Source organism: Balaenoptera musculus, chromosome 9 (assembly GCF_009873245.2).
Source record: "Balaenoptera musculus isolate JJ_BM4_2016_0621 chromosome 9, mBalMus1.pri.v3, whole genome shotgun sequence".
Taxonomy (NCBI): Eukaryota; Metazoa; Chordata; class Mammalia; order Artiodactyla; family Balaenopteridae; genus Balaenoptera; species Balaenoptera musculus.
Window position 1 is genome coordinate 100,391,112 of NC_045793.1, and position 17,588 is coordinate 100,408,699.

General features: G+C 54.5%; 1 protein-coding gene across 8 annotated transcripts in view; it reads right to left on the reverse strand.

Moving 5' to 3' along the window:
- Positions 1-17,588, reverse strand: part of TNS3 (tensin 3) — a 239,058-nt gene that overhangs the window by 127,971 nt on the left and 93,499 nt on the right. For 3 of the 8 annotated variants that reach the window (XM_036863546.1, XM_036863553.1, XM_036863547.1), the window contains 3 exons: positions 5,582-5,634; positions 3,325-3,496; positions 1,492-1,542 (listed from right to left, as the gene is read on the reverse strand). In XM_036863546.1, the coding sequence (XP_036719441.1) occupies positions 1,492-1,542; positions 3,325-3,474 (201 nt within the window). In that variant the 5' untranslated portion in view covers positions 3,475-3,496; positions 5,582-5,634. Of the gene's footprint in view, positions 1-1,491; positions 1,543-3,324; positions 3,497-5,581; positions 5,635-13,736; positions 13,968-14,011; positions 14,285-14,552; positions 14,823-16,099; positions 16,218-17,588 lie in introns of those variants that run through there. The other 5 variants (XM_036863551.1, XM_036863549.1, XM_036863550.1 and 2 more) reach the window with 5 other exon arrangements.

Genomic DNA, 17,588 nt, shown 5'->3' on the forward strand with positions numbered 1-17,588 from the left:
ACCAGAATATTTCATTTTAGAGTAAAGAACAACGCTGCATGCTCCTTTTCTAAAACTTAGTGGGAATTATGGCTCCTTTACTGGAAAGAAAAATATGAAGGATTATGTTTTCCCCACGAGACATCTACTCCCGGGTCTTATCTGCTTTTCTGCAGCTGGAATGACAATTCTAGAAAGGGCTTTCGGGAGCCGCTAATGGTGCGTGGCTCATGGGGAAGAGGCCCAGGCCTGGCAAGATCTGAAACAGGAGTTCTTGGCAGGGGCTGCCAAAATTCCTCCCTTCAGACTAAAATCGCAGTTTGGGAAAACGCTGAGAGCCATTCCTCCACACAAAGGGCAGATAACTTCTCAGAGGGAGATGCCTATCACACGTGACACTCCCCAAAGGAGAGGAATGTGCCCAGGAGGGAGGGAGGGAGGCCTTCAAACCTCGGTTACAATTCAGGAACAAAGAAAGTCATCATCACGAGATAAGGAACCTGGCAGGTCTGTGGGCAAAACACAGCAGCTCTGAGCCACCTGACACATTTCCAGCTCTAAACCTGAGGGCCACGCAGTGATGTTATTTTTGCTTTCCATTTACTTTTTTAAGACGGGAGGGGAAGGCAGAGCTCCGTCTTATTATAAAAGCAATAGAAATTGTGTAAAATGATGGGAAAATTCAGAAAACTGCTGGAAGCAGGGAAAGGCACACACGCCCTCCACCACTCAGAGCAAAAGCCCATTCTGGTGAATCCCTTACACTCTTTTTCTATGTACATTTAGCATATACATAAATTCTATATTCTGCCCTTGTTAACTAGCATTAAAACAGGCAATTCACCATGTTACTATTTTTTTTTATCCTAATGGCTGCAAAATATTCCAACATATGGAATACAGTATGCATATATATAACATATATACCATAACTTATGCTTACGCAATCTGAAAAATTTCCCCCTAAATCTTTGCTGTTAAAAAGAATAATGGATGGAGAGGGAGTGCATGAATGTACAGAGGTGGCAGGAGGGAGATCTTTGAGGTGAAAATGTTCTGGATTTGATCGCAGTGGTGGTGACACAAATCTACATATCTGAGATGGCACAGAACCACACCACACACACACACACACACACACACACACACACACACTCACAGCTGCTGCACGTATACCCAGTGCAAGTTGCATGCAATCTGTGGACGGTACCAATGTCAACTTCCTGGCATTAATATTTTACTATAAGTTATGCAAGACAGTACCACTGGGGAAGACTGGGGCAGGGGTATGTGGGATCTCCCTGTATTATTTTTGCATTTTCCTGTGAAGTTACAACTATTTCAAACTAAAAAGTGTTAATAAAAAAAAATAAGCCGTAGATATGAACAGTTCCTGGTACCCCTCATTAAGTCATATTCCACAAAGACTTGCTACAAACCCTTTTTGCACGAGCAGGACAAGCATCAGGGACATTTAACAAAACTCAGAATATAAAGGGTCAAGATCCATACCTTTGGGTTAAGCTTTGTCAGGTCATATCTTTTTTCCGAAAGGTTTAACACCTACAGAGGGGAAATAAGAAGCTATTAGACTAATCATCGTCCTCAGAGATCAAAGAGGATACAGCTGCATTCTCACACGCTATTTGCCTTCTAGATATAGAGGATTATAAAAGATTGAAATGTACAGATACGCAATTGTCACAGAATGAAAAGCAAACAAAATAAACAAATAATGACAGCATACAGATCCTATGGGGCTGGACTTGGCCCCGGAAAGCATGGGTTTCCTCAGAGGAAGGAGGTGCGGGAAGGAGGGCACCTGGTCCTCAGGGAGCCCAGGCCCTGACGCTGCGAGCCAGCCCAGAGACCCGTGCTGTGCTCACGGAGAAGCAGAGCTGCCTGTGGAACCTGACCGCACCTCGAGGAAAGGAGCAAATAAGGACAGCATTGGAGCAGAAGGGGCTCCCCATCCTTCCCTCTCCGGAGACGGACACTGTGGAGAGCTGAGAGGAGGGGTGCTGCCGGGGTGAGGGCCCATGGTCCCTCTACCCCAGAACAAGCTGTCTCCTACACCTGTGGACCGTGGGCCCCGTGAGGACCTTCTTCAGAGGGCCGACGCCTGTGGCCTGACAAGACAGCTGTGGGCAGGAAGGTGTTCTGTCCCCACAAGCACCTGTCGGGGCACACGATTCAGACGTACACGGGGGAGGAGAGGCGCTCAGCCCGGGTTCTGAACTCGGGAGCCATGGAAGACACGCAGACTGTTCAGAAAGGTCCCTGTCCCCAAACAGGGTGAGCACCCACAGCCTCGCCATTTGGCAAGGGGGACTCTGGCCAGCGTGGAGGGAGGGACGGTCCCAGACCCCGGGGCTCAGGCCCCAGGCCCTCGCGGGCTCTCAGTGAACAGCGAGCGGGGCGCGAAGGAGGAGGCGTGGAGGGGACCCCCCCTCCTGGGCCAGGTGTCAGGACGGGGAGACCATTCCTGCAGGGCAGGCGGCTCTGGGAGCGAGGACGGGCTGGGCTGATCTCAGGGGCTGGACCCCGCCTTCCCTGCCTGTCACCAGGCCATGCTGGGGCCGGGCGGGGGCTGCTGGAAGCCACCCGGAGGTCACCTCCCTCTGCTCTGCTTCCAGGGCCACCCGCCCAGCCCTTTTCGTCATCCAGGAGACTGATAAGGATGACAATAGCTACCTTGCCGTTTAGGGTAAAGATGACCTGCCTCATGCAGATAAAGAGGCCGTACAGGCGCGGGTCTGGAGAGGAGCGAGAAGCTGTCATTTAACCCAGAGAGTGGAAGATGGAGCCCCAGGGCCACCCTGCAGGACCGGCACTGGCACGGAGGGAACACGGAAGAGCAAGGGGGCAAGGAGGCCGTCCAGGAAGACGCTGGTCTTCTGCGTTTTTCCTCAACTGGGGGCTCCATCCGACAGCCTCACGTGTGTTTGCAATGGGGCCGGGACAGACGCCGGCTTCTGGACGCCCACCCTCCGTCCCGATTCACTCCAGCAGGAGGGAAGGAACGGGGCTTTTGAGACCGGGGATGCCAACCCCAGCAGCTGGGGCAGAAGCCGGCGGCCCTCGGGGCGCACGTGGGGAGCGCAGACGCCCCAGACCCCCGCGGGCCGTGCGCGCCAGGCCATGCGGCCTCCGTGCGGCGAGTCCCCCTCCCTGGGACCTCTCCCCGTCAACCAGGACCCCAAGGGCGCTGAGCTGCGGAGGGACCGGCCTGCCCTCCCGCCCGCAAGCTCCTCGGTCCCCGCACGTGGGCGCAAACCCAGCGCCCCCCAACGTCCCCACCCTCGGTGTCCCCTCACCGTCCTCAGGCTCGGCGTCCCCGCTCACCAAGTAGTTGTCCCCATGCTTGGACCGCAGCATGCGCGTCACCTCCTGCAGGCTGTGCAGGTACGACTCCTCGGAGCAGCCCGCGGGGAAGGACACGGCGATGATGCGCTCGGTGATGTAGGTGAGGTCCAGCTCGCGGCCGTCCTCCATGGCGGGGCTCAGCCCTGCAGGCCTGGGAGACACGCGGGAGGCGGTCAGGAGAGGGGCGAAGTGCCAGGACAACGGAAGTCGAGGGGCATCCGCTCACTGTTCCCACCCGGACCTGATCACAGGCATCTGGGAATTTACTGTGCCCCATCCCAGGAGGGCACAGACCTCGACTTCCTTAATGCTCATGACTGGGGCACTACAAGCTACGAGCAGGGGATACACAGAGGAAGAGAGGCCCGTGGCAGCGCAGCAGGCCTGATGGAAAGCCTGCAGAGGGAGGGCCTCAGTGGGCGGGCGTCGGTTCAGAGAGCCTGGACCTTGGAGGGAGGAGCCTTCCTCGCTCTGGGTATCAGGTCAGGAGTAGGCAGCAGGGGAGAAGCCCATTAGACGGGGATGGCAGAGCAGAGGCCAAGACTGGGAGACACCTGCAAGTGACTCGTCACGTCTGCATGCAGCATCCTGGGGCAGGTGTGGAGGGCCCATGGGCCCAGGCAGGAGGCTGGCCTGCCCTGCAGGGGGGATGAGCTGGGAGGGAATCTCAGCAGCTGGGAGGCAAGCGCTAGCGTCTCTGGGAAGGGCTGTGCACAGGCTCTGCTGAGACGGCACGTGGGTTAACCCAGGGCGTGCGGACAAGGGCAGGCATCAGGTATGGGAGGATGGGGTCTGGAGGAGGGTAAAAACGCCAAGCAATGAAGCCAGCAGAGGGGAGGGCTGCTGGTGTGGGGAGAGCCCGGAGCCCGGTGAGCCCAGGATAATGCTTCCTGCACGCGGCATCCGGGCTCTGCTTCCCGCATAACTAGGACGGTGCTCCGGGGACCACGGGCCCCAGAGCCCCTCCCAGGAGAGGGCCCTAGGACTGCGGGTGGTGTCAGGGATGGAAGGTAAAACATCCAGCGGAGAGGTGCCGGGGTCAACCCCAAGACAGTGACGGCCCACGGTGAAACTACAGAAGGGTGCAGGATAGTCACGGGACAGCGGATTTAGTCCATCAAATTCCCCACCACCAGCTTTAGGGGTTTGTAGTTGCTGTTTGTTTACTACTCCCGTTACATGTGTTTCTCGCCTAATTCTGAAAACATTTTAAAAATACACCAAATGGTTTTAACAAACTTCCAGGCACCCAATCATCCAACTTCAAAACTGACACAGGGCTTCCCTGGTGGCGCAGTGGTTGGGAATCCGCCTGCCAATGCAGGGGACACGGGTTCGTGCCCCGGTCCGGGAGGATCCCACGTGCCGCGGAGCGGCTGGGCCCGTGAGCCACAACTACTGAGCCTGCGCGTCTGGAGCCTGTGCTCCGCAACAGGAGAGGCCGCGATGGTGAGAGGCCCGCGCACCGCGATGAAGGGTGGCCCCCGCTCGCCGCAACTGGAGAAAGCCCTTGCACAGAAACGAAGACCCAACACAGTCAAAAATAAATAAATAAATTTTAAAAAAAAAAAAAAAAAAAAAACTGACACAGAGCCAACCTTTTTCCATCCATACTCCCTGCTACCTCCTCCATCACTTTGATTGCACTGAAGAAATCCCAGATATTATATGTCATTTCACTTATAAATATTTTTGCATTTATTTCTAAAAGACAAAGATATTTTTAGAAATATCTACAATGCCATCATCACGCCTAAAAGAAACAATATCTTCAAATACCCAGTATCATAAATGTATTTTTTAATTGGTTTATTCGAATTCAAACAATCATCAAGATTTTTCTTCTCTACCTTATGCATCAGACATGAATGTAAAAGAGTTCTGTTTACTTTAAAAAAATCAAATCACATTTTTTGACACTGGTATTAAAAAATAAAGAGCTCATTCCCTGTGATACAGTCAATTCTGGAACTCCCCCCAATGTTACGTTTCACAATCAAATCACAGCTACACAATTATTTATTGAATGTTTCCACAACCAGCGTTTCTCATGCTGGGAGATTACATCCAGAAAGAGACATAAACATGATATTTATCACCTCTGAGCATTTATTTTTAAAAATGAAAACGACATTAAGATTACTACAGAATAAAATAACACCGTGCCCAGGCTTCCTCTGTGAGATCTGACCCAAGGCCAGAGGCACACGAAGGAGTTTCGGTGACGGACACTCACCTGGATGGTTTGTCACAGCACAGAGAAGCAGGTGGTGAGGATGCCCCCGGAGTCTGCAAATGACAAAACAAGGGTCATTCTCAAGTCACCTGACCTGCCAGCCCGCACATCGCAAACCTCACCGAGAAGGAAGGATGGGAGCCCCGATCCTCTGTTTAATCATAAATGGTAAGTCAAACCCTGGAACTACTGGCTCATCTTATCACCCGGGAGGGTCGACAGCTTATCAGGTCATCTCGGCCCTAAGACTCCAGATCCCAAGTGACACGATTCCATTAACCAACAGCAGGACGGCTTCCCATGTGCAACAGCACAACAATCCCCCGTCAGGGCAAGGTAAGCGGTCCGGGCACATGTAAACGCTTGTCCTGCGTGTCCTGGTATACAGGAGGCGCTCAGCCAACATCGGCCATTATTACTATCATTATTGTTAGTATTGATATTTACTTGAAAGAACCAGTTAATGACTTTGAGAGAATTCTCCATTTTTTCCACTCTTTTTTTTTAAAAAGCTTATCCAACAGGGAAAAAAAAAAAACCTCAGGTTATAATTACAGTTTACATAACCCTTCCCTGTGTCTGTGTGTGTGTGTGTTGTAAGGGTTATGTTATACTCTAAGGCTATATATACACTCTTTCAGGAGATGCATCCAGCAACTTTGTGAGATGGAATTATCCCCACATTTCAGAAGCAGGGAAACCGAGGCTCCGAGAGGCGTGAGGTCTTGTCGAAGATGGCAGAGGGGGAGAAGAGCCCAGACGTCCCCGTCTCATCTCCCCGAATGCCCTCCTCTCAGGAAGCTCCTTCCTCTACTGCCTTCTGTGAGCTCCTCCCTGCCCGCTGCATCTAATATATTTTTTAAGTATTGGTGAAATGTAAACTGATTCAGCATTTTAGAAAACAGCTTGTCCATAAATATAAAAAGCCCTTAAAAGGTCTGCAGCATGTGACTTAGCAATGTGAGGAATGACGCTGAGGAAATTACTGGAAAAGCCCGTGAGTCTCTATGGACAGGGGCGCTCTCTGCGCCGTGATGTGTGTAACAGCAAAAAACAGACAACAGCCTCAGAGGTCAACCACGCGCCTCAGCTACATTAGATAAACCACGCTACCCTGCGGACGGCGACACGTGTGTGGGCCTGGAGAGAGGCCGTGACCTATGACGGCAGCAGCGCTGACGACCAGAGACGGCCACATGGCCGCTCCCCGGTGCAGAGTACATGATTCACACACAGACCCACTCCCCCCTGTACACGCACACCTGGAAACGTGTGGCCAGAGTGCAGGTTGACGGGGCAGAAGTTTGCTTCTGGAATGTCCCGTTACATTTTTTCTTCTATGTGCATTTTTTTTTCCTTTTCTGCTTAGAACATAGCTTACTTCTGTAACTGGAGAGAGAAAGTGTAATGCCTCCAGGGTCAGCTCAGATGAATTTCCAGCTCCTGGTGCAGCATTCAGGCCTCACGGCCACAGTCACAGAACTCAGACGCCCTCCTGGAAGGCAAACAGTGAGGAAGCCGCCAAGGGTGGACGCTAAGCATCTTGGAACGGGAACATTCCCGGCCCACCAGGGTCACCGCACCGCGGCTGCAGGGGCCTGAAAGCGACCCCGCCCTCACTATGGCCAGGTCACAGGGCCTGACCACAGGGCCATCCAGCCTGTCCTTCCTCCCAAGGACCTCACCTCCCTTAGGACTCGACTACCAGCCTCGGCAGAGCATCAGAATCCCGACCAGCCGGTGTGAAGCTGGTTTTAAGCTAACCAGGTGACTGCACTCATCCCCGTGTCTGAGACCCACCGTCCCCGGCGGGAGACATACGGCGCCGGGTACCGTTCCTTCAATTCATGCAACATTTTCCATTTTGTTTTATCCTGTGAGTGTGTATAAGGAAGGCACACAATGTATCTGCAATATGAGACACGTACATAATTTATAAATAAGTAAACATAATGTACTGCATCCTATTACGCTCCGTTACAATTAAACGTAAGTAGGTCTCAGCCCTGGGGGTCAGTACTCAAAGCTGACTGGAGACCACTGCTCTCAACTATCAACCAGCACAAAGGGGTTGATTCTGTCTTCCGACATTTACAAACGTCTCTGCCTTTTCGCTCTGCAAACTCCGGTCTGTGCCAACACATGTGACAAAGCAAAGCAGGAGAGAAGACAACACCCTGAAGGGAGGGAAGGCCACAGGGGCCCTGCGGACCAGCCCCACCTGCTGACGTCCAAGCACTGACGTGACCAGGCCAAGCTGCCCGCCATCAGGCCGCCCCTCCTTGCCGCTTAGCCGGAGAGGGAACTTCCCTTGTCATTCCTGACACACAGAAGCTGAGTTTCAAGGGGGCCACAGAGACTCCCCCAAAAGCCCCATCCTTGCATACTCTCTCCTGGTTTGACTTGAAGGTCCAAGAGAACCGTTTTCGTTTTGCTCTGTAATTCCCCCAGAATTAGCGCAGGAGTGCGAGATACTTCTTGCTCCAGAAGGCACAGAGCTGGGCAGCTTCTCGGCCTCGGGAAACACCAGGCCCCAGGAGGGCAGTGAGGGGGGGCCTGGAGGGGTAACACCCGCAGCCGCCTCAAGGCTCAGCAGCTTCACAGAGGGTCCGAGCCAGCCCTCACCCCCAGCGAGTCCTGAGCTCCACCTCCCTTTGCATGATGGATGTAAGCTAGATAGATGATGAATACATAGCTAGATGGTAGATAGGTAGATACATAGATTGGATAGGTGATAGATACATGATAGGGTTAGGTAGATAGATAGAAGATAGAAACATACATACACACATATACGCATGAAAGATAATTAAACAAATACATACATACGTACAAGCAATACAATCAGAAGGCCAGGCCTCGGCCTACCCCTCCCAGCATTTCTCAGTTTCACCTGCAGCCTGAGCTGTGGCCTTTGTCAACTTACACTGAAGTAACACACACCGATTTAGGACAATCTGACACCATCCATAAGCGTAAGTCTGTCAATAAAGAACGAACTCCTTGAAGGCAGGCCCTCTATGCCTTCCAGTACCTGCCCCCATCACCTAACTGGATGACAGGGGCTGGAACCGCCACATACCGACCGTTCACCCCACCCTGCCGGTGAGGTTCCTGGCCACTCCTTAGGTGAGGGGCACACGGGGAGGAGGGCACAGCAGAAGCCTAGCGTGGAGGTGGGCTAAGGGACATCACACGAAGGGGATGCCACTCAGGGGGGCATGGCCAGTGCCAAGGCCCTGCGATGGGACTGTCTGCATCTCAGGGACCAGCAAGAGAACCAGTGCAGCCAGAACAGGTGCAGGAGGGGAAGAGTGAGGAGGGGATCTCTAGGATGAAAAAGGGAGGCCCTCCGGCGAGTCAGGGCCCCCGAGAGGCTGGAGAGAAAGCCCCTGCCTCCTTTCCTGGTCGTGCTGCCCCTGCACCCCACAGCAGCCAGCCGTGCCTGGGGCGACAGGGCCTGGGTCCATCGACCATGCAGCCCCCCGGGGCTCACTACGGAAGGCAGCAGTATTCCACCAGCACTGTCCTGTAAGAGGCCACAGGTGACCGAGGTCAGGAAGCAGACCCACTCGTCGTCGGCCACCTGGTTCCCAGCAGGAACCCCAGGACGGAGATGTGATTATCCTCACTTCATGGTTTGGGAAAAAGCATTCAGAAGTCCTATTCAGTGTCTAGAATCACACAGTTAAGATGCAGTAGCAACTTCTGACACCAAAATTCTGGACTCTTTCGAGCCCCCGGCCCCCGACGGTCCACAGCCCATCCTGCTCAGCCTGTACCTGGGTCAGACTGGAATCAGCGAAGTTAGAGGAGCTTTGCCCTGGGGAGCTAGTCTAGCCCTACGCCAAGGAGGACAGAGAAACTGTGAGCAAGTCAACACTTCTAAGCCAGTTTCTGAGATTTGACGTGCATGAAATCCTGCAACGGGAGAAAACTTCATTCTGGGGCTGTATTTGGAACCAAGCAGATGATACGCAGGGGACGGGACCCCGGATACACTGGATAGAAGCCCCTTGGCTGCCCGGGGAGCTCTGCCATGAGCAGATAGCGAGGGGCACGCCCCATGCCCAGTAGAAGGGGCCTGACCATGCTCAAACACCGTGCTTGTCAGGAAGGTGACATGTGATGTCTCTGTGAGTCTTTACTTGGAAGCAAAGAATTTATCTACTTTTGGGGCTAAAAAGCCAAAGTCTCCCTTTATCGCCACAGTATATTTCATGCCTTAAGAATAACTGAGAACCAACGTACCAAAGTTTCCTGAAGACAGTCCCTTGCTCATGAGAAACCCTGCACCCTGAGCTCGTGGGAGTCTAAAGAAGCCTCTCTACTTGTAGACCCCTGGCCCCCAGATCTGTGCTGCAAACGCCTCTTCTCTTGCTGTTTTGTAAGCAAAGAGCTGTCCGCCAGCCTTCCTGGGAGCCTTCGGAGGCTGAGGGCTGCAGGTCACCACAGCTCTCCGTAGACCTGTGCCAGGGTGATAGTAGCACAGCACCTCCCGTGTTCCTCCTGGTCTCCAGGGCGATGCAGCACCGTCCCCACCTGCCTCTGTCCTGCCCAGCCTCCTTCACCTGTGTCCCCTTTGGCACGTGCTTATCAGAGCTCTCAATTTCTAAATGTGCTAAGAAAAATAAGGTCAAAGGGAAGAGACACAGGCGGAATCCGTGCTAAAGGTTAAACCTACGAAAGGTACCCCACAAAGCCTGGGCTGCTCGAGGGGCTGCTTCTCCTTAAAGGTGCTGCTTGAGGCCCAAAGCTCATCTGCTTAGACCACTATGTAGTCCTGGGACCCCGGTGAAGTCACTGGCCTCCCTGATAAAATGACAGCTTTGGATCCAGCGCTTAGAAGGTCTAGCACAGCCCTGCAAACCCCGAGTCCACGGATCCGAAACAGAGAGGAGTGAGCCGTCCACCAGATAAAGAATTAGATGACCTGCCCGGGGGCTCTCTCGTTTAACATATTTTTCAAATTATTAAAATTCATTTATTTTCCTAATGGGGTTATTTTTATATTTGAAATAGACATAGCAATAGCAATTTTGCAGCCATGTGGCCATCATTCAAGAGAGCACAGTGACCACCATGACATTTGCATGCCGACACAGACTTCTTTTATTAAAAGAGAACAGAGAGGACTTCCCTGGTGGCGCAGTGGTTAAGAATCCACCTGCCAATGCAGGGGACACGGGTTCAAGCCCTGGTCCGGGAAGATCCCACATGCCACAGAGCAACTAGGCCCGTGTGCCACACCTAGTGAGCCTGTGCTCTAGAGCCCGCGAGCCACAACTACTGAGCCCACGTGCCACAACTACTGAAGCCCGCACACCTAGAGCCCGTGCTCCGCAACGAGAAGCCACTGCAATGAGAAGCCCACGCACCACAACGAAGAGCAGCCCCCCCTTGCTGCAACTAGAGAGAAAGCCCACGCGCAGCAACGAAGACCCAATGCAGCCAAAAATAAATTAATTGATTAAATAAATAAATTAAAAAAAAAAAAAGAACAGAGACTGGTGCACCATTCGCCAAGACCAGGGGTAGCTCAGTCCAGAACACTTGGTGACACTGGCCCAAGTATCGCTGGGAGAGAAATGCTTTGCCACTGGTAACTGCGCCTTTCTAAGAGGGCAGACGGCTGGAAGGAAGGCAGGGGTTCAGACAGGCACTCCACCGTTTGGAAACAGACGCGGGACAGCCAGGTACTTCCAAACAACAGACGGAGAGAACAGTGGGGTCCTGGGGTCCTGGCGGGGACTACCGGAGTGAAAAGGCCGCTGGAAGCTCGCTGGGGACGAAGGCCAAAGCACGTGTCCAGAGTGGGAGGGCTGCTGCTCCCCGGGGAGCACCCCGTGCGGGCCCCGCCCGGGCTGAGTAAAGACAGGCACCCGTGGCGCCTGGCGGGGAGGTGGTCCCCTGCGCTCACAGACGTGGGTGGTGTATGGGGCGGAGCGGGAGGCGGGATCCTCATCCACTGGGCAACACCGCCTCCCAGGAGCCGCTGACTCCCCGGGGCGGGTGGGGCTCCGGGCCCCTGGGCCCCCAGCTGACCTGAGGCTTACTTGGTTCAGTCAAACATCCTGCAACCACCTCAAATCTACACCCAAACCTCTGCTACCCTGACAGGATGCCAAGATTACTAGAGGCCCTTGTATCTTATACTTTTTCAAGGAAAAGATGTAGTCGATGCATGACAGTAAACAAACACCCTGAAGACCTTACTCTGGATGCAAAACGTGCCGTCGAAGGCTTTGGAGGAGGGTGCTGCAGTCACAGCCAGCAGCCGTGTCCAGGCCAAAGGACTCCAGGCTCCGTGTCTCCAGTAATCATCCATGAGAGGCGGATCACGGGCTTCCTATAGGCTTCGACGAAAAGTGGTGCTTAACAAATCCCATGCAGCAATGACACAGCACCAACGCCGCATCGCCAAGGGCCCCAGCAGAGCCTAGGGGACAACCTGAAAGGCTTATGTGAGGTATCCGATTCGGGGTGCAGAAACAACAGCTGCTACAGGCCGTGTGCCCCGTCACCCTCCAACCCAAAGGGCAGGAAAGCGGAGGGGAAGACATTCGGAGCAAGCCCCACTACACAGCAGGTAAGCAGCGTGGCCTGGGCTAGAACCATGCCCACACTCCTCACCATAGCCACCCTCCGGGCATCTCCCGAAGTCCCTTCCAGCCCTGGCGGCTGCGAACGCAGGGCCCCACAGGGACAGCCAGCTGACCCAAGGCCAGGGTTAGCCACACAGGCTGTCCCTGCATTACCAGGCCCTGCTCTCCCTCAGATGAAGGCCTCTAAGTACAGGTAACAGAACCCCGAATGCTCCAGCTGTGTGACCTTGAGCAGGCAGCATGCCCTCTCTGTGCCTCATGTTCCTTACCCATAAAATGGGCTGCAAGGTTGTTGTGGAGTTAAAGCAGCAAAGGCCTGTCACAGACCCAGGACAGGGCCCAGCACAGAGTAAATGCATTATTAGCATTTACAGCGACATATTCTCATATGTTTTCTGGGAAAGCATGAAATGGGGTGAAAGGAAAATGAGAACAGAGAAAGAAGTGCCTTAACGAGAACCACTCAGTGGTGAGTGAACGCATGTCGGCAGAGGAGGGGAGGCCACGGACACTTCCCCATGAAGACACAGCAGCACCCATCTTTGTCACAAGCACACTTAGACACACACACACACACACACACACACACGGTGGACAAATCAAGCCTGTGCTGCAGGGGTTGGTGCTAATGCGGTGGTCTCATGTCCCCTTGCCACAGGGTGAAGGGTGGGGACTTGCCTGGCTCAGGAGGCCCTGGGTGAGCCCAGGGGACAACCTGAAAGCAGCCCAACTAATGAAGTCTCCCTCACTCTCCATCCTCACCTTGCAGCCCTCCTTTCAGTTCTCCCAACACATTCGCTCCCTCCTACCCCAGGGCCTTTGCACATGCTCTGCACCCACTTATTCAAGCCCCACCTGCAGCTCTCAGCTCATATGTCATCTCCCCAGCAAAGGGGCCCCGTATGCATGTTCTGTCTACCTTGGTCTTCTCGACTGCACTGACCTCAACTGCACAGAAATAACCAGGGTGTGAATTCTTGTCTAAGCTCTACATTCCCCCCTTGAAGACACAACAGAGGCACTGGCTGCTGGCTCCCAGTTGCAGCTCAGCCCTGGGAGCGGTGTCCTGAAGGCAGCAGGCAGCAAAACACAGAGGTCTGCAGGATGAAGGAAGGAATAAACCAAGCACTAATTTCAAAGAGTCAGAGGGGTGATCTGTCCATTTTAAGAGGCAGGGAGATGCTGTTTTACATTTCAGTAACTAATATCTAGCTAGCTCTATTTTTAGGAGAACAATTAATGGGGTACATTTACTATTTAAGCGGCTTAAAAAGAGTCATCATCTAAAAGAATAGCAGCTGAAGAGTAGCAACTCTCTACACCGCCACAAGGTTATAACATATGGAATCAACATAAGGCGGGTGGTTGGTTATTAGGAAGAAATTTTCCATTGAACAGCCAGGTGGTGAAGCACCAACTTCAGACAACCCAGCGACCATAAAGTACAGCCTGTCCCCACAGACCGTCAAACGTGGGTTCTGCTCACTGGCTGGGTGGGACCCATATGCTGCGCCCACCCAGGTACTGGCTACGGTGACACACGTTCTCACCAACAGGACCCTCCAGATCACCCTGTGGAAGCGTTTGATGAGATCCCCGCAAGACGAGGAACCGGAGCAGAGGCCCTCCTCTCCGGGCACACTGCCGACCATAGCGGGGAGCTGGTCGCAGCTCTCACCAGGCTCACTCCCCGCTCCCGCGCCCGCTCACGGGGTGAAGGCTGGCACTGGGATCCCTGGGCTGCAGCAGCAGAAGGCTGCGCCCCTGCTCCCCACCTCCCCTCGCCCCCTCTGGCTTTCGGGTGAAGAGCAAAGAAAGAAAAGACCTTTAGGGAATGCCATACCGGGAACTTGGCAGGGCCGGAGGACACATCAAGGATGCCAGCTTCCCCAGAGCTGCCAGACCCGTGTGCTGCTCCCAGCCATGACCAGCCCCGAAACTTGCGTTGTGAAAGGTCTTATAAGAAGGAACAAAAGGCACGTTGCATAACCAGAGCCAGATTCACAAGGAAGCACGGGGCTTGGTGGCAGTGCACAAATGTCACCGCCAGGCTGGGGACTAGGGAGGGGGCTCCGTTAAGGAGATCAGCTGAAACATCTCTGTACATTCTGTGTTTGTTTCTCCAGGAAAATGGAGTTAAAAATACATTTTAAAACTTTTTTGAGGGACTTCCCTGGTGGGCCAGTGGTTAAGACTCCACGCTTCCACTGCAGGGGGCAGGGGTTCGATCCCGGGTCGGGGAACTAAGATCCTGCTTGCTGCGGGGCACGGCCACACACACAAAAAAAATTGAAAGGCAACAGCTACCCACATCCAGTTCAAATATAAAGGCATTCTTTTGTTCACTCATTCATTCACTCACTCACCGCCCGGATGGCAGGGTGCAGGGGTGATGTGCACCTGCTCTGGAATCCTAACGCCTGGGTGAGGCCCCAGCTGTCTGACCTTCAGAAATTACCTCTCCGTTACTCAGTTTTCTCATCTGGAAAGTGGAGGTATTGGGAGGATTAAATAAGGAAACACGTGCAGAGCTAAGAACAGCACCTAGCAGGTAGTAAGTGCTAAATAAATATCAGCTTTGCACTCAATCCTTGTATTGGGGCACCAGGCAGGGATTGGCCCCTGAAACGCAACTTCCCCCACAGGCCCACACCAAACACAGTAACCACCCAGGACCACAGCACCATTCAGAGAAATAAGACTCTGGGAAAGAAATCTTCCCAAAGTCAGACAGCCAGCAAGACACGGTTCCCTTCCAGAACGAGAATACCAGAAAACAAATTCATTATCAGGACTGCCCACCTTAAGAATTTTTTTAGGATTGCCCACCTTAAGAATTATTTTCTTAATGCTCCTACAGGTGGGCAGCGATTACGATGAATTTCTAGAAAAATACACACCCCTGTTAAGTTAGGAAACTAAGGTAACCCCCAAGCTCAACTATGAGAAGCAAGGTTTTGTTCACGCTGAGATTATGTCTGTGCTTATTCGTCACCAAATACTCAGAATTCTGAGCTGCGTAGGCTGGTCTGAACCATATGGAACCCCGAGGCTGATGAAGGAAGGGAGGGAGGCGTCCCCAGGGCAGGAGGGTGGAGCCAGTGCTTTCACAATCAAATCTGATGTCCCCAGAGGGGTTGGCGGGCAGAGGTCCTCAGCGCGGGCAGTGGCCGCCCCCAGGAAGCAGAGGGCGGGGGACAGGGTCAGGGCTCAGTGCTCCACGTAACTTTCACTGCCCCATCGCCACCAAGCGAGGACAGGGGCAAACAGAGGAGAGACGCCAGGGACAGACTCGGTGCCAAGTGCAAGTGGAGGCCCTGCAGATCCCTCTGGGGTGGAACTCACTGTGCTGCAGAGGGGCACGGCCAGCTTCTCCTTGCGGAAGCAGGTCCCTCCTCGCGCCTTGCTCCCTCCCCGCCACTGGCCTGATGCAGGTGGAGGAGTGGTGGCAGGAGAGGAGGCTGGGAGCGCAGTCTCAGGGCTGCAGCACAGGAGCCAGGGGCGCCAGGCCCACAGCGGAGCAGAGAGCTCAGTGACAGCACGTAGGCCCGCGCTCCGGGCAGGGACGTGGGCTCTGGCTGAGGGCTGCCCGCCAGGGCCCTGCAGGAACCGGAGAGGGACCAGGAAGGACCACACAGAGCAGGGGGCTGCGTCCTGCTGGCACTGCCGAGTCCCACCTCCCTGGGGCGCAGAAAGGGCAGGCCCAGCGCTGCTCCCCATCCTCCTGAGTTCCCCCAGGAAACTTACTGGGGTTCCTGGGAAGGCAGGTGTCCCGGAACCTAACAGGTGCGTGCCCGCCCGCCCGCCTGCCCTCCTTCTGTCCTTGTTAATTAGCACAAAACCAAGAAACAAACACACAAACAAAGTCAAAGAGCATAGCTGGACCAGCAAGAAGAAGCAGGCGCCGTAATACCTCCATTAGCTCCTGAACTGTCACGCTCCTTGGGCTCCGCGTTTGCAGGAGGCCAAACGGAAAAAGGAGGTGGTGGCGGGACACACGTCAGACCGTGGGGAAAACCGTGGCTGAACAGGTGGCCCAGCCTGTCTGAGTCTGGATCCAACTTGCTCACTGGACACCCAGAGCTACAACAGGAAGGACAGCCAGTGCCGGACCAGGAGCGGCCGAGAACCAGGGCCCCATCCCCCACTTCAGAACCAGGGCCCCGTCCCCCACTGTCAGAACCAGAGCCCCATCCCCCACATCAGAACCAGGGCCCCATCCCCCACTTCAGAACCAGGGCCCCGTCCCCCACTTCAGAACCAGGGCCCCGTCCCCCACTTCAGAACCAGGGCCCCGTCCCCCACTTCAGAACCAGGGCCCCGTCCCCCACTTCAGAACCAGGGCCCCGTCCCCCACTTCAGAACCAGGGCCCCGTCCCCCACGTCAGAACCAGGGCCCCGTCCCCCACGTCAGAACCAGGGCCCCATCCCCCCACTTCAGAACCAGGGCCCCATCCCCCACGTCAGAACCAGGGCCCCATCCCCCACTGTCAGAACCAGGGCCCCATCCCCCACGTCAGAACCAGGGCCCCATCCCCCACATCAGAACCAGGGCCCCATCCCCCACTTCAGAACCGGAGCCCCATCCCCCACTTCAGATCCAGGGCCCCATCCCCCACTTCAGAACCACCCTCCCCTCCCCAGCTGTCTACCCTGGAGGTTGTCTGGTGGATTTCATTTTATGAAATGTTTGGATATGTTCCTTAAGTTGAGAGGGAGATTCATGTAGGCCCATTTTATAATTACATCTAAACAGGCGTTCTTTAATTTTTTATCAATTATTCCGTAACAAGGACATTTCATTTCTTCCCATAGAGGACCACGGGGAAGGTTGTGGGAGGCTCTCACAGCCCTGTCCCTGGAAGGACGGCCGAGGGGTGGAGGGGTCGGCTCTGGAGGAAACCACGTGGGGTCTCCTTCCAGGCCAGACACAATGGAGGCCCCGAGCTGAGGGGCTCGAGTTTCTGTCTTAGGCCAGCTCGGTCCCCACAGGACGGCAGGGGCTTCCTGAGAGGGCCCGCGGGGGTGAAGGGTAATCGGGCCACCTGTCCCTTTACCTGTCACGTCAGCAGGATTTTAACTCTTCTGAGCATCGGTTCTCACCTCTGTGAAATGGGTCAACGATGGCAGCCTCCTGGCTCCACGAGAGGACCGGAGAAGTCCAGAGGCACCTAGCCCCGTGTCTCATGGCGGTATCGGCTCAAAGCCAGACTCTTCACCATCAGGGGCCCCAGAGGGAGAGACGGTCCTAGCCCAACTCCCGCGTTTCACAAGTGAGAGCCGTGATGGGGAGGGGAAGTGCACTCTGGTGGGGGAGCAGACGGGGCCAGGTGTGGTGCCCCAAGGACAGGCCGTTCATTCCTTACTCCGTGGTGACGGAGAACACGCCAAGCCTGGGGATC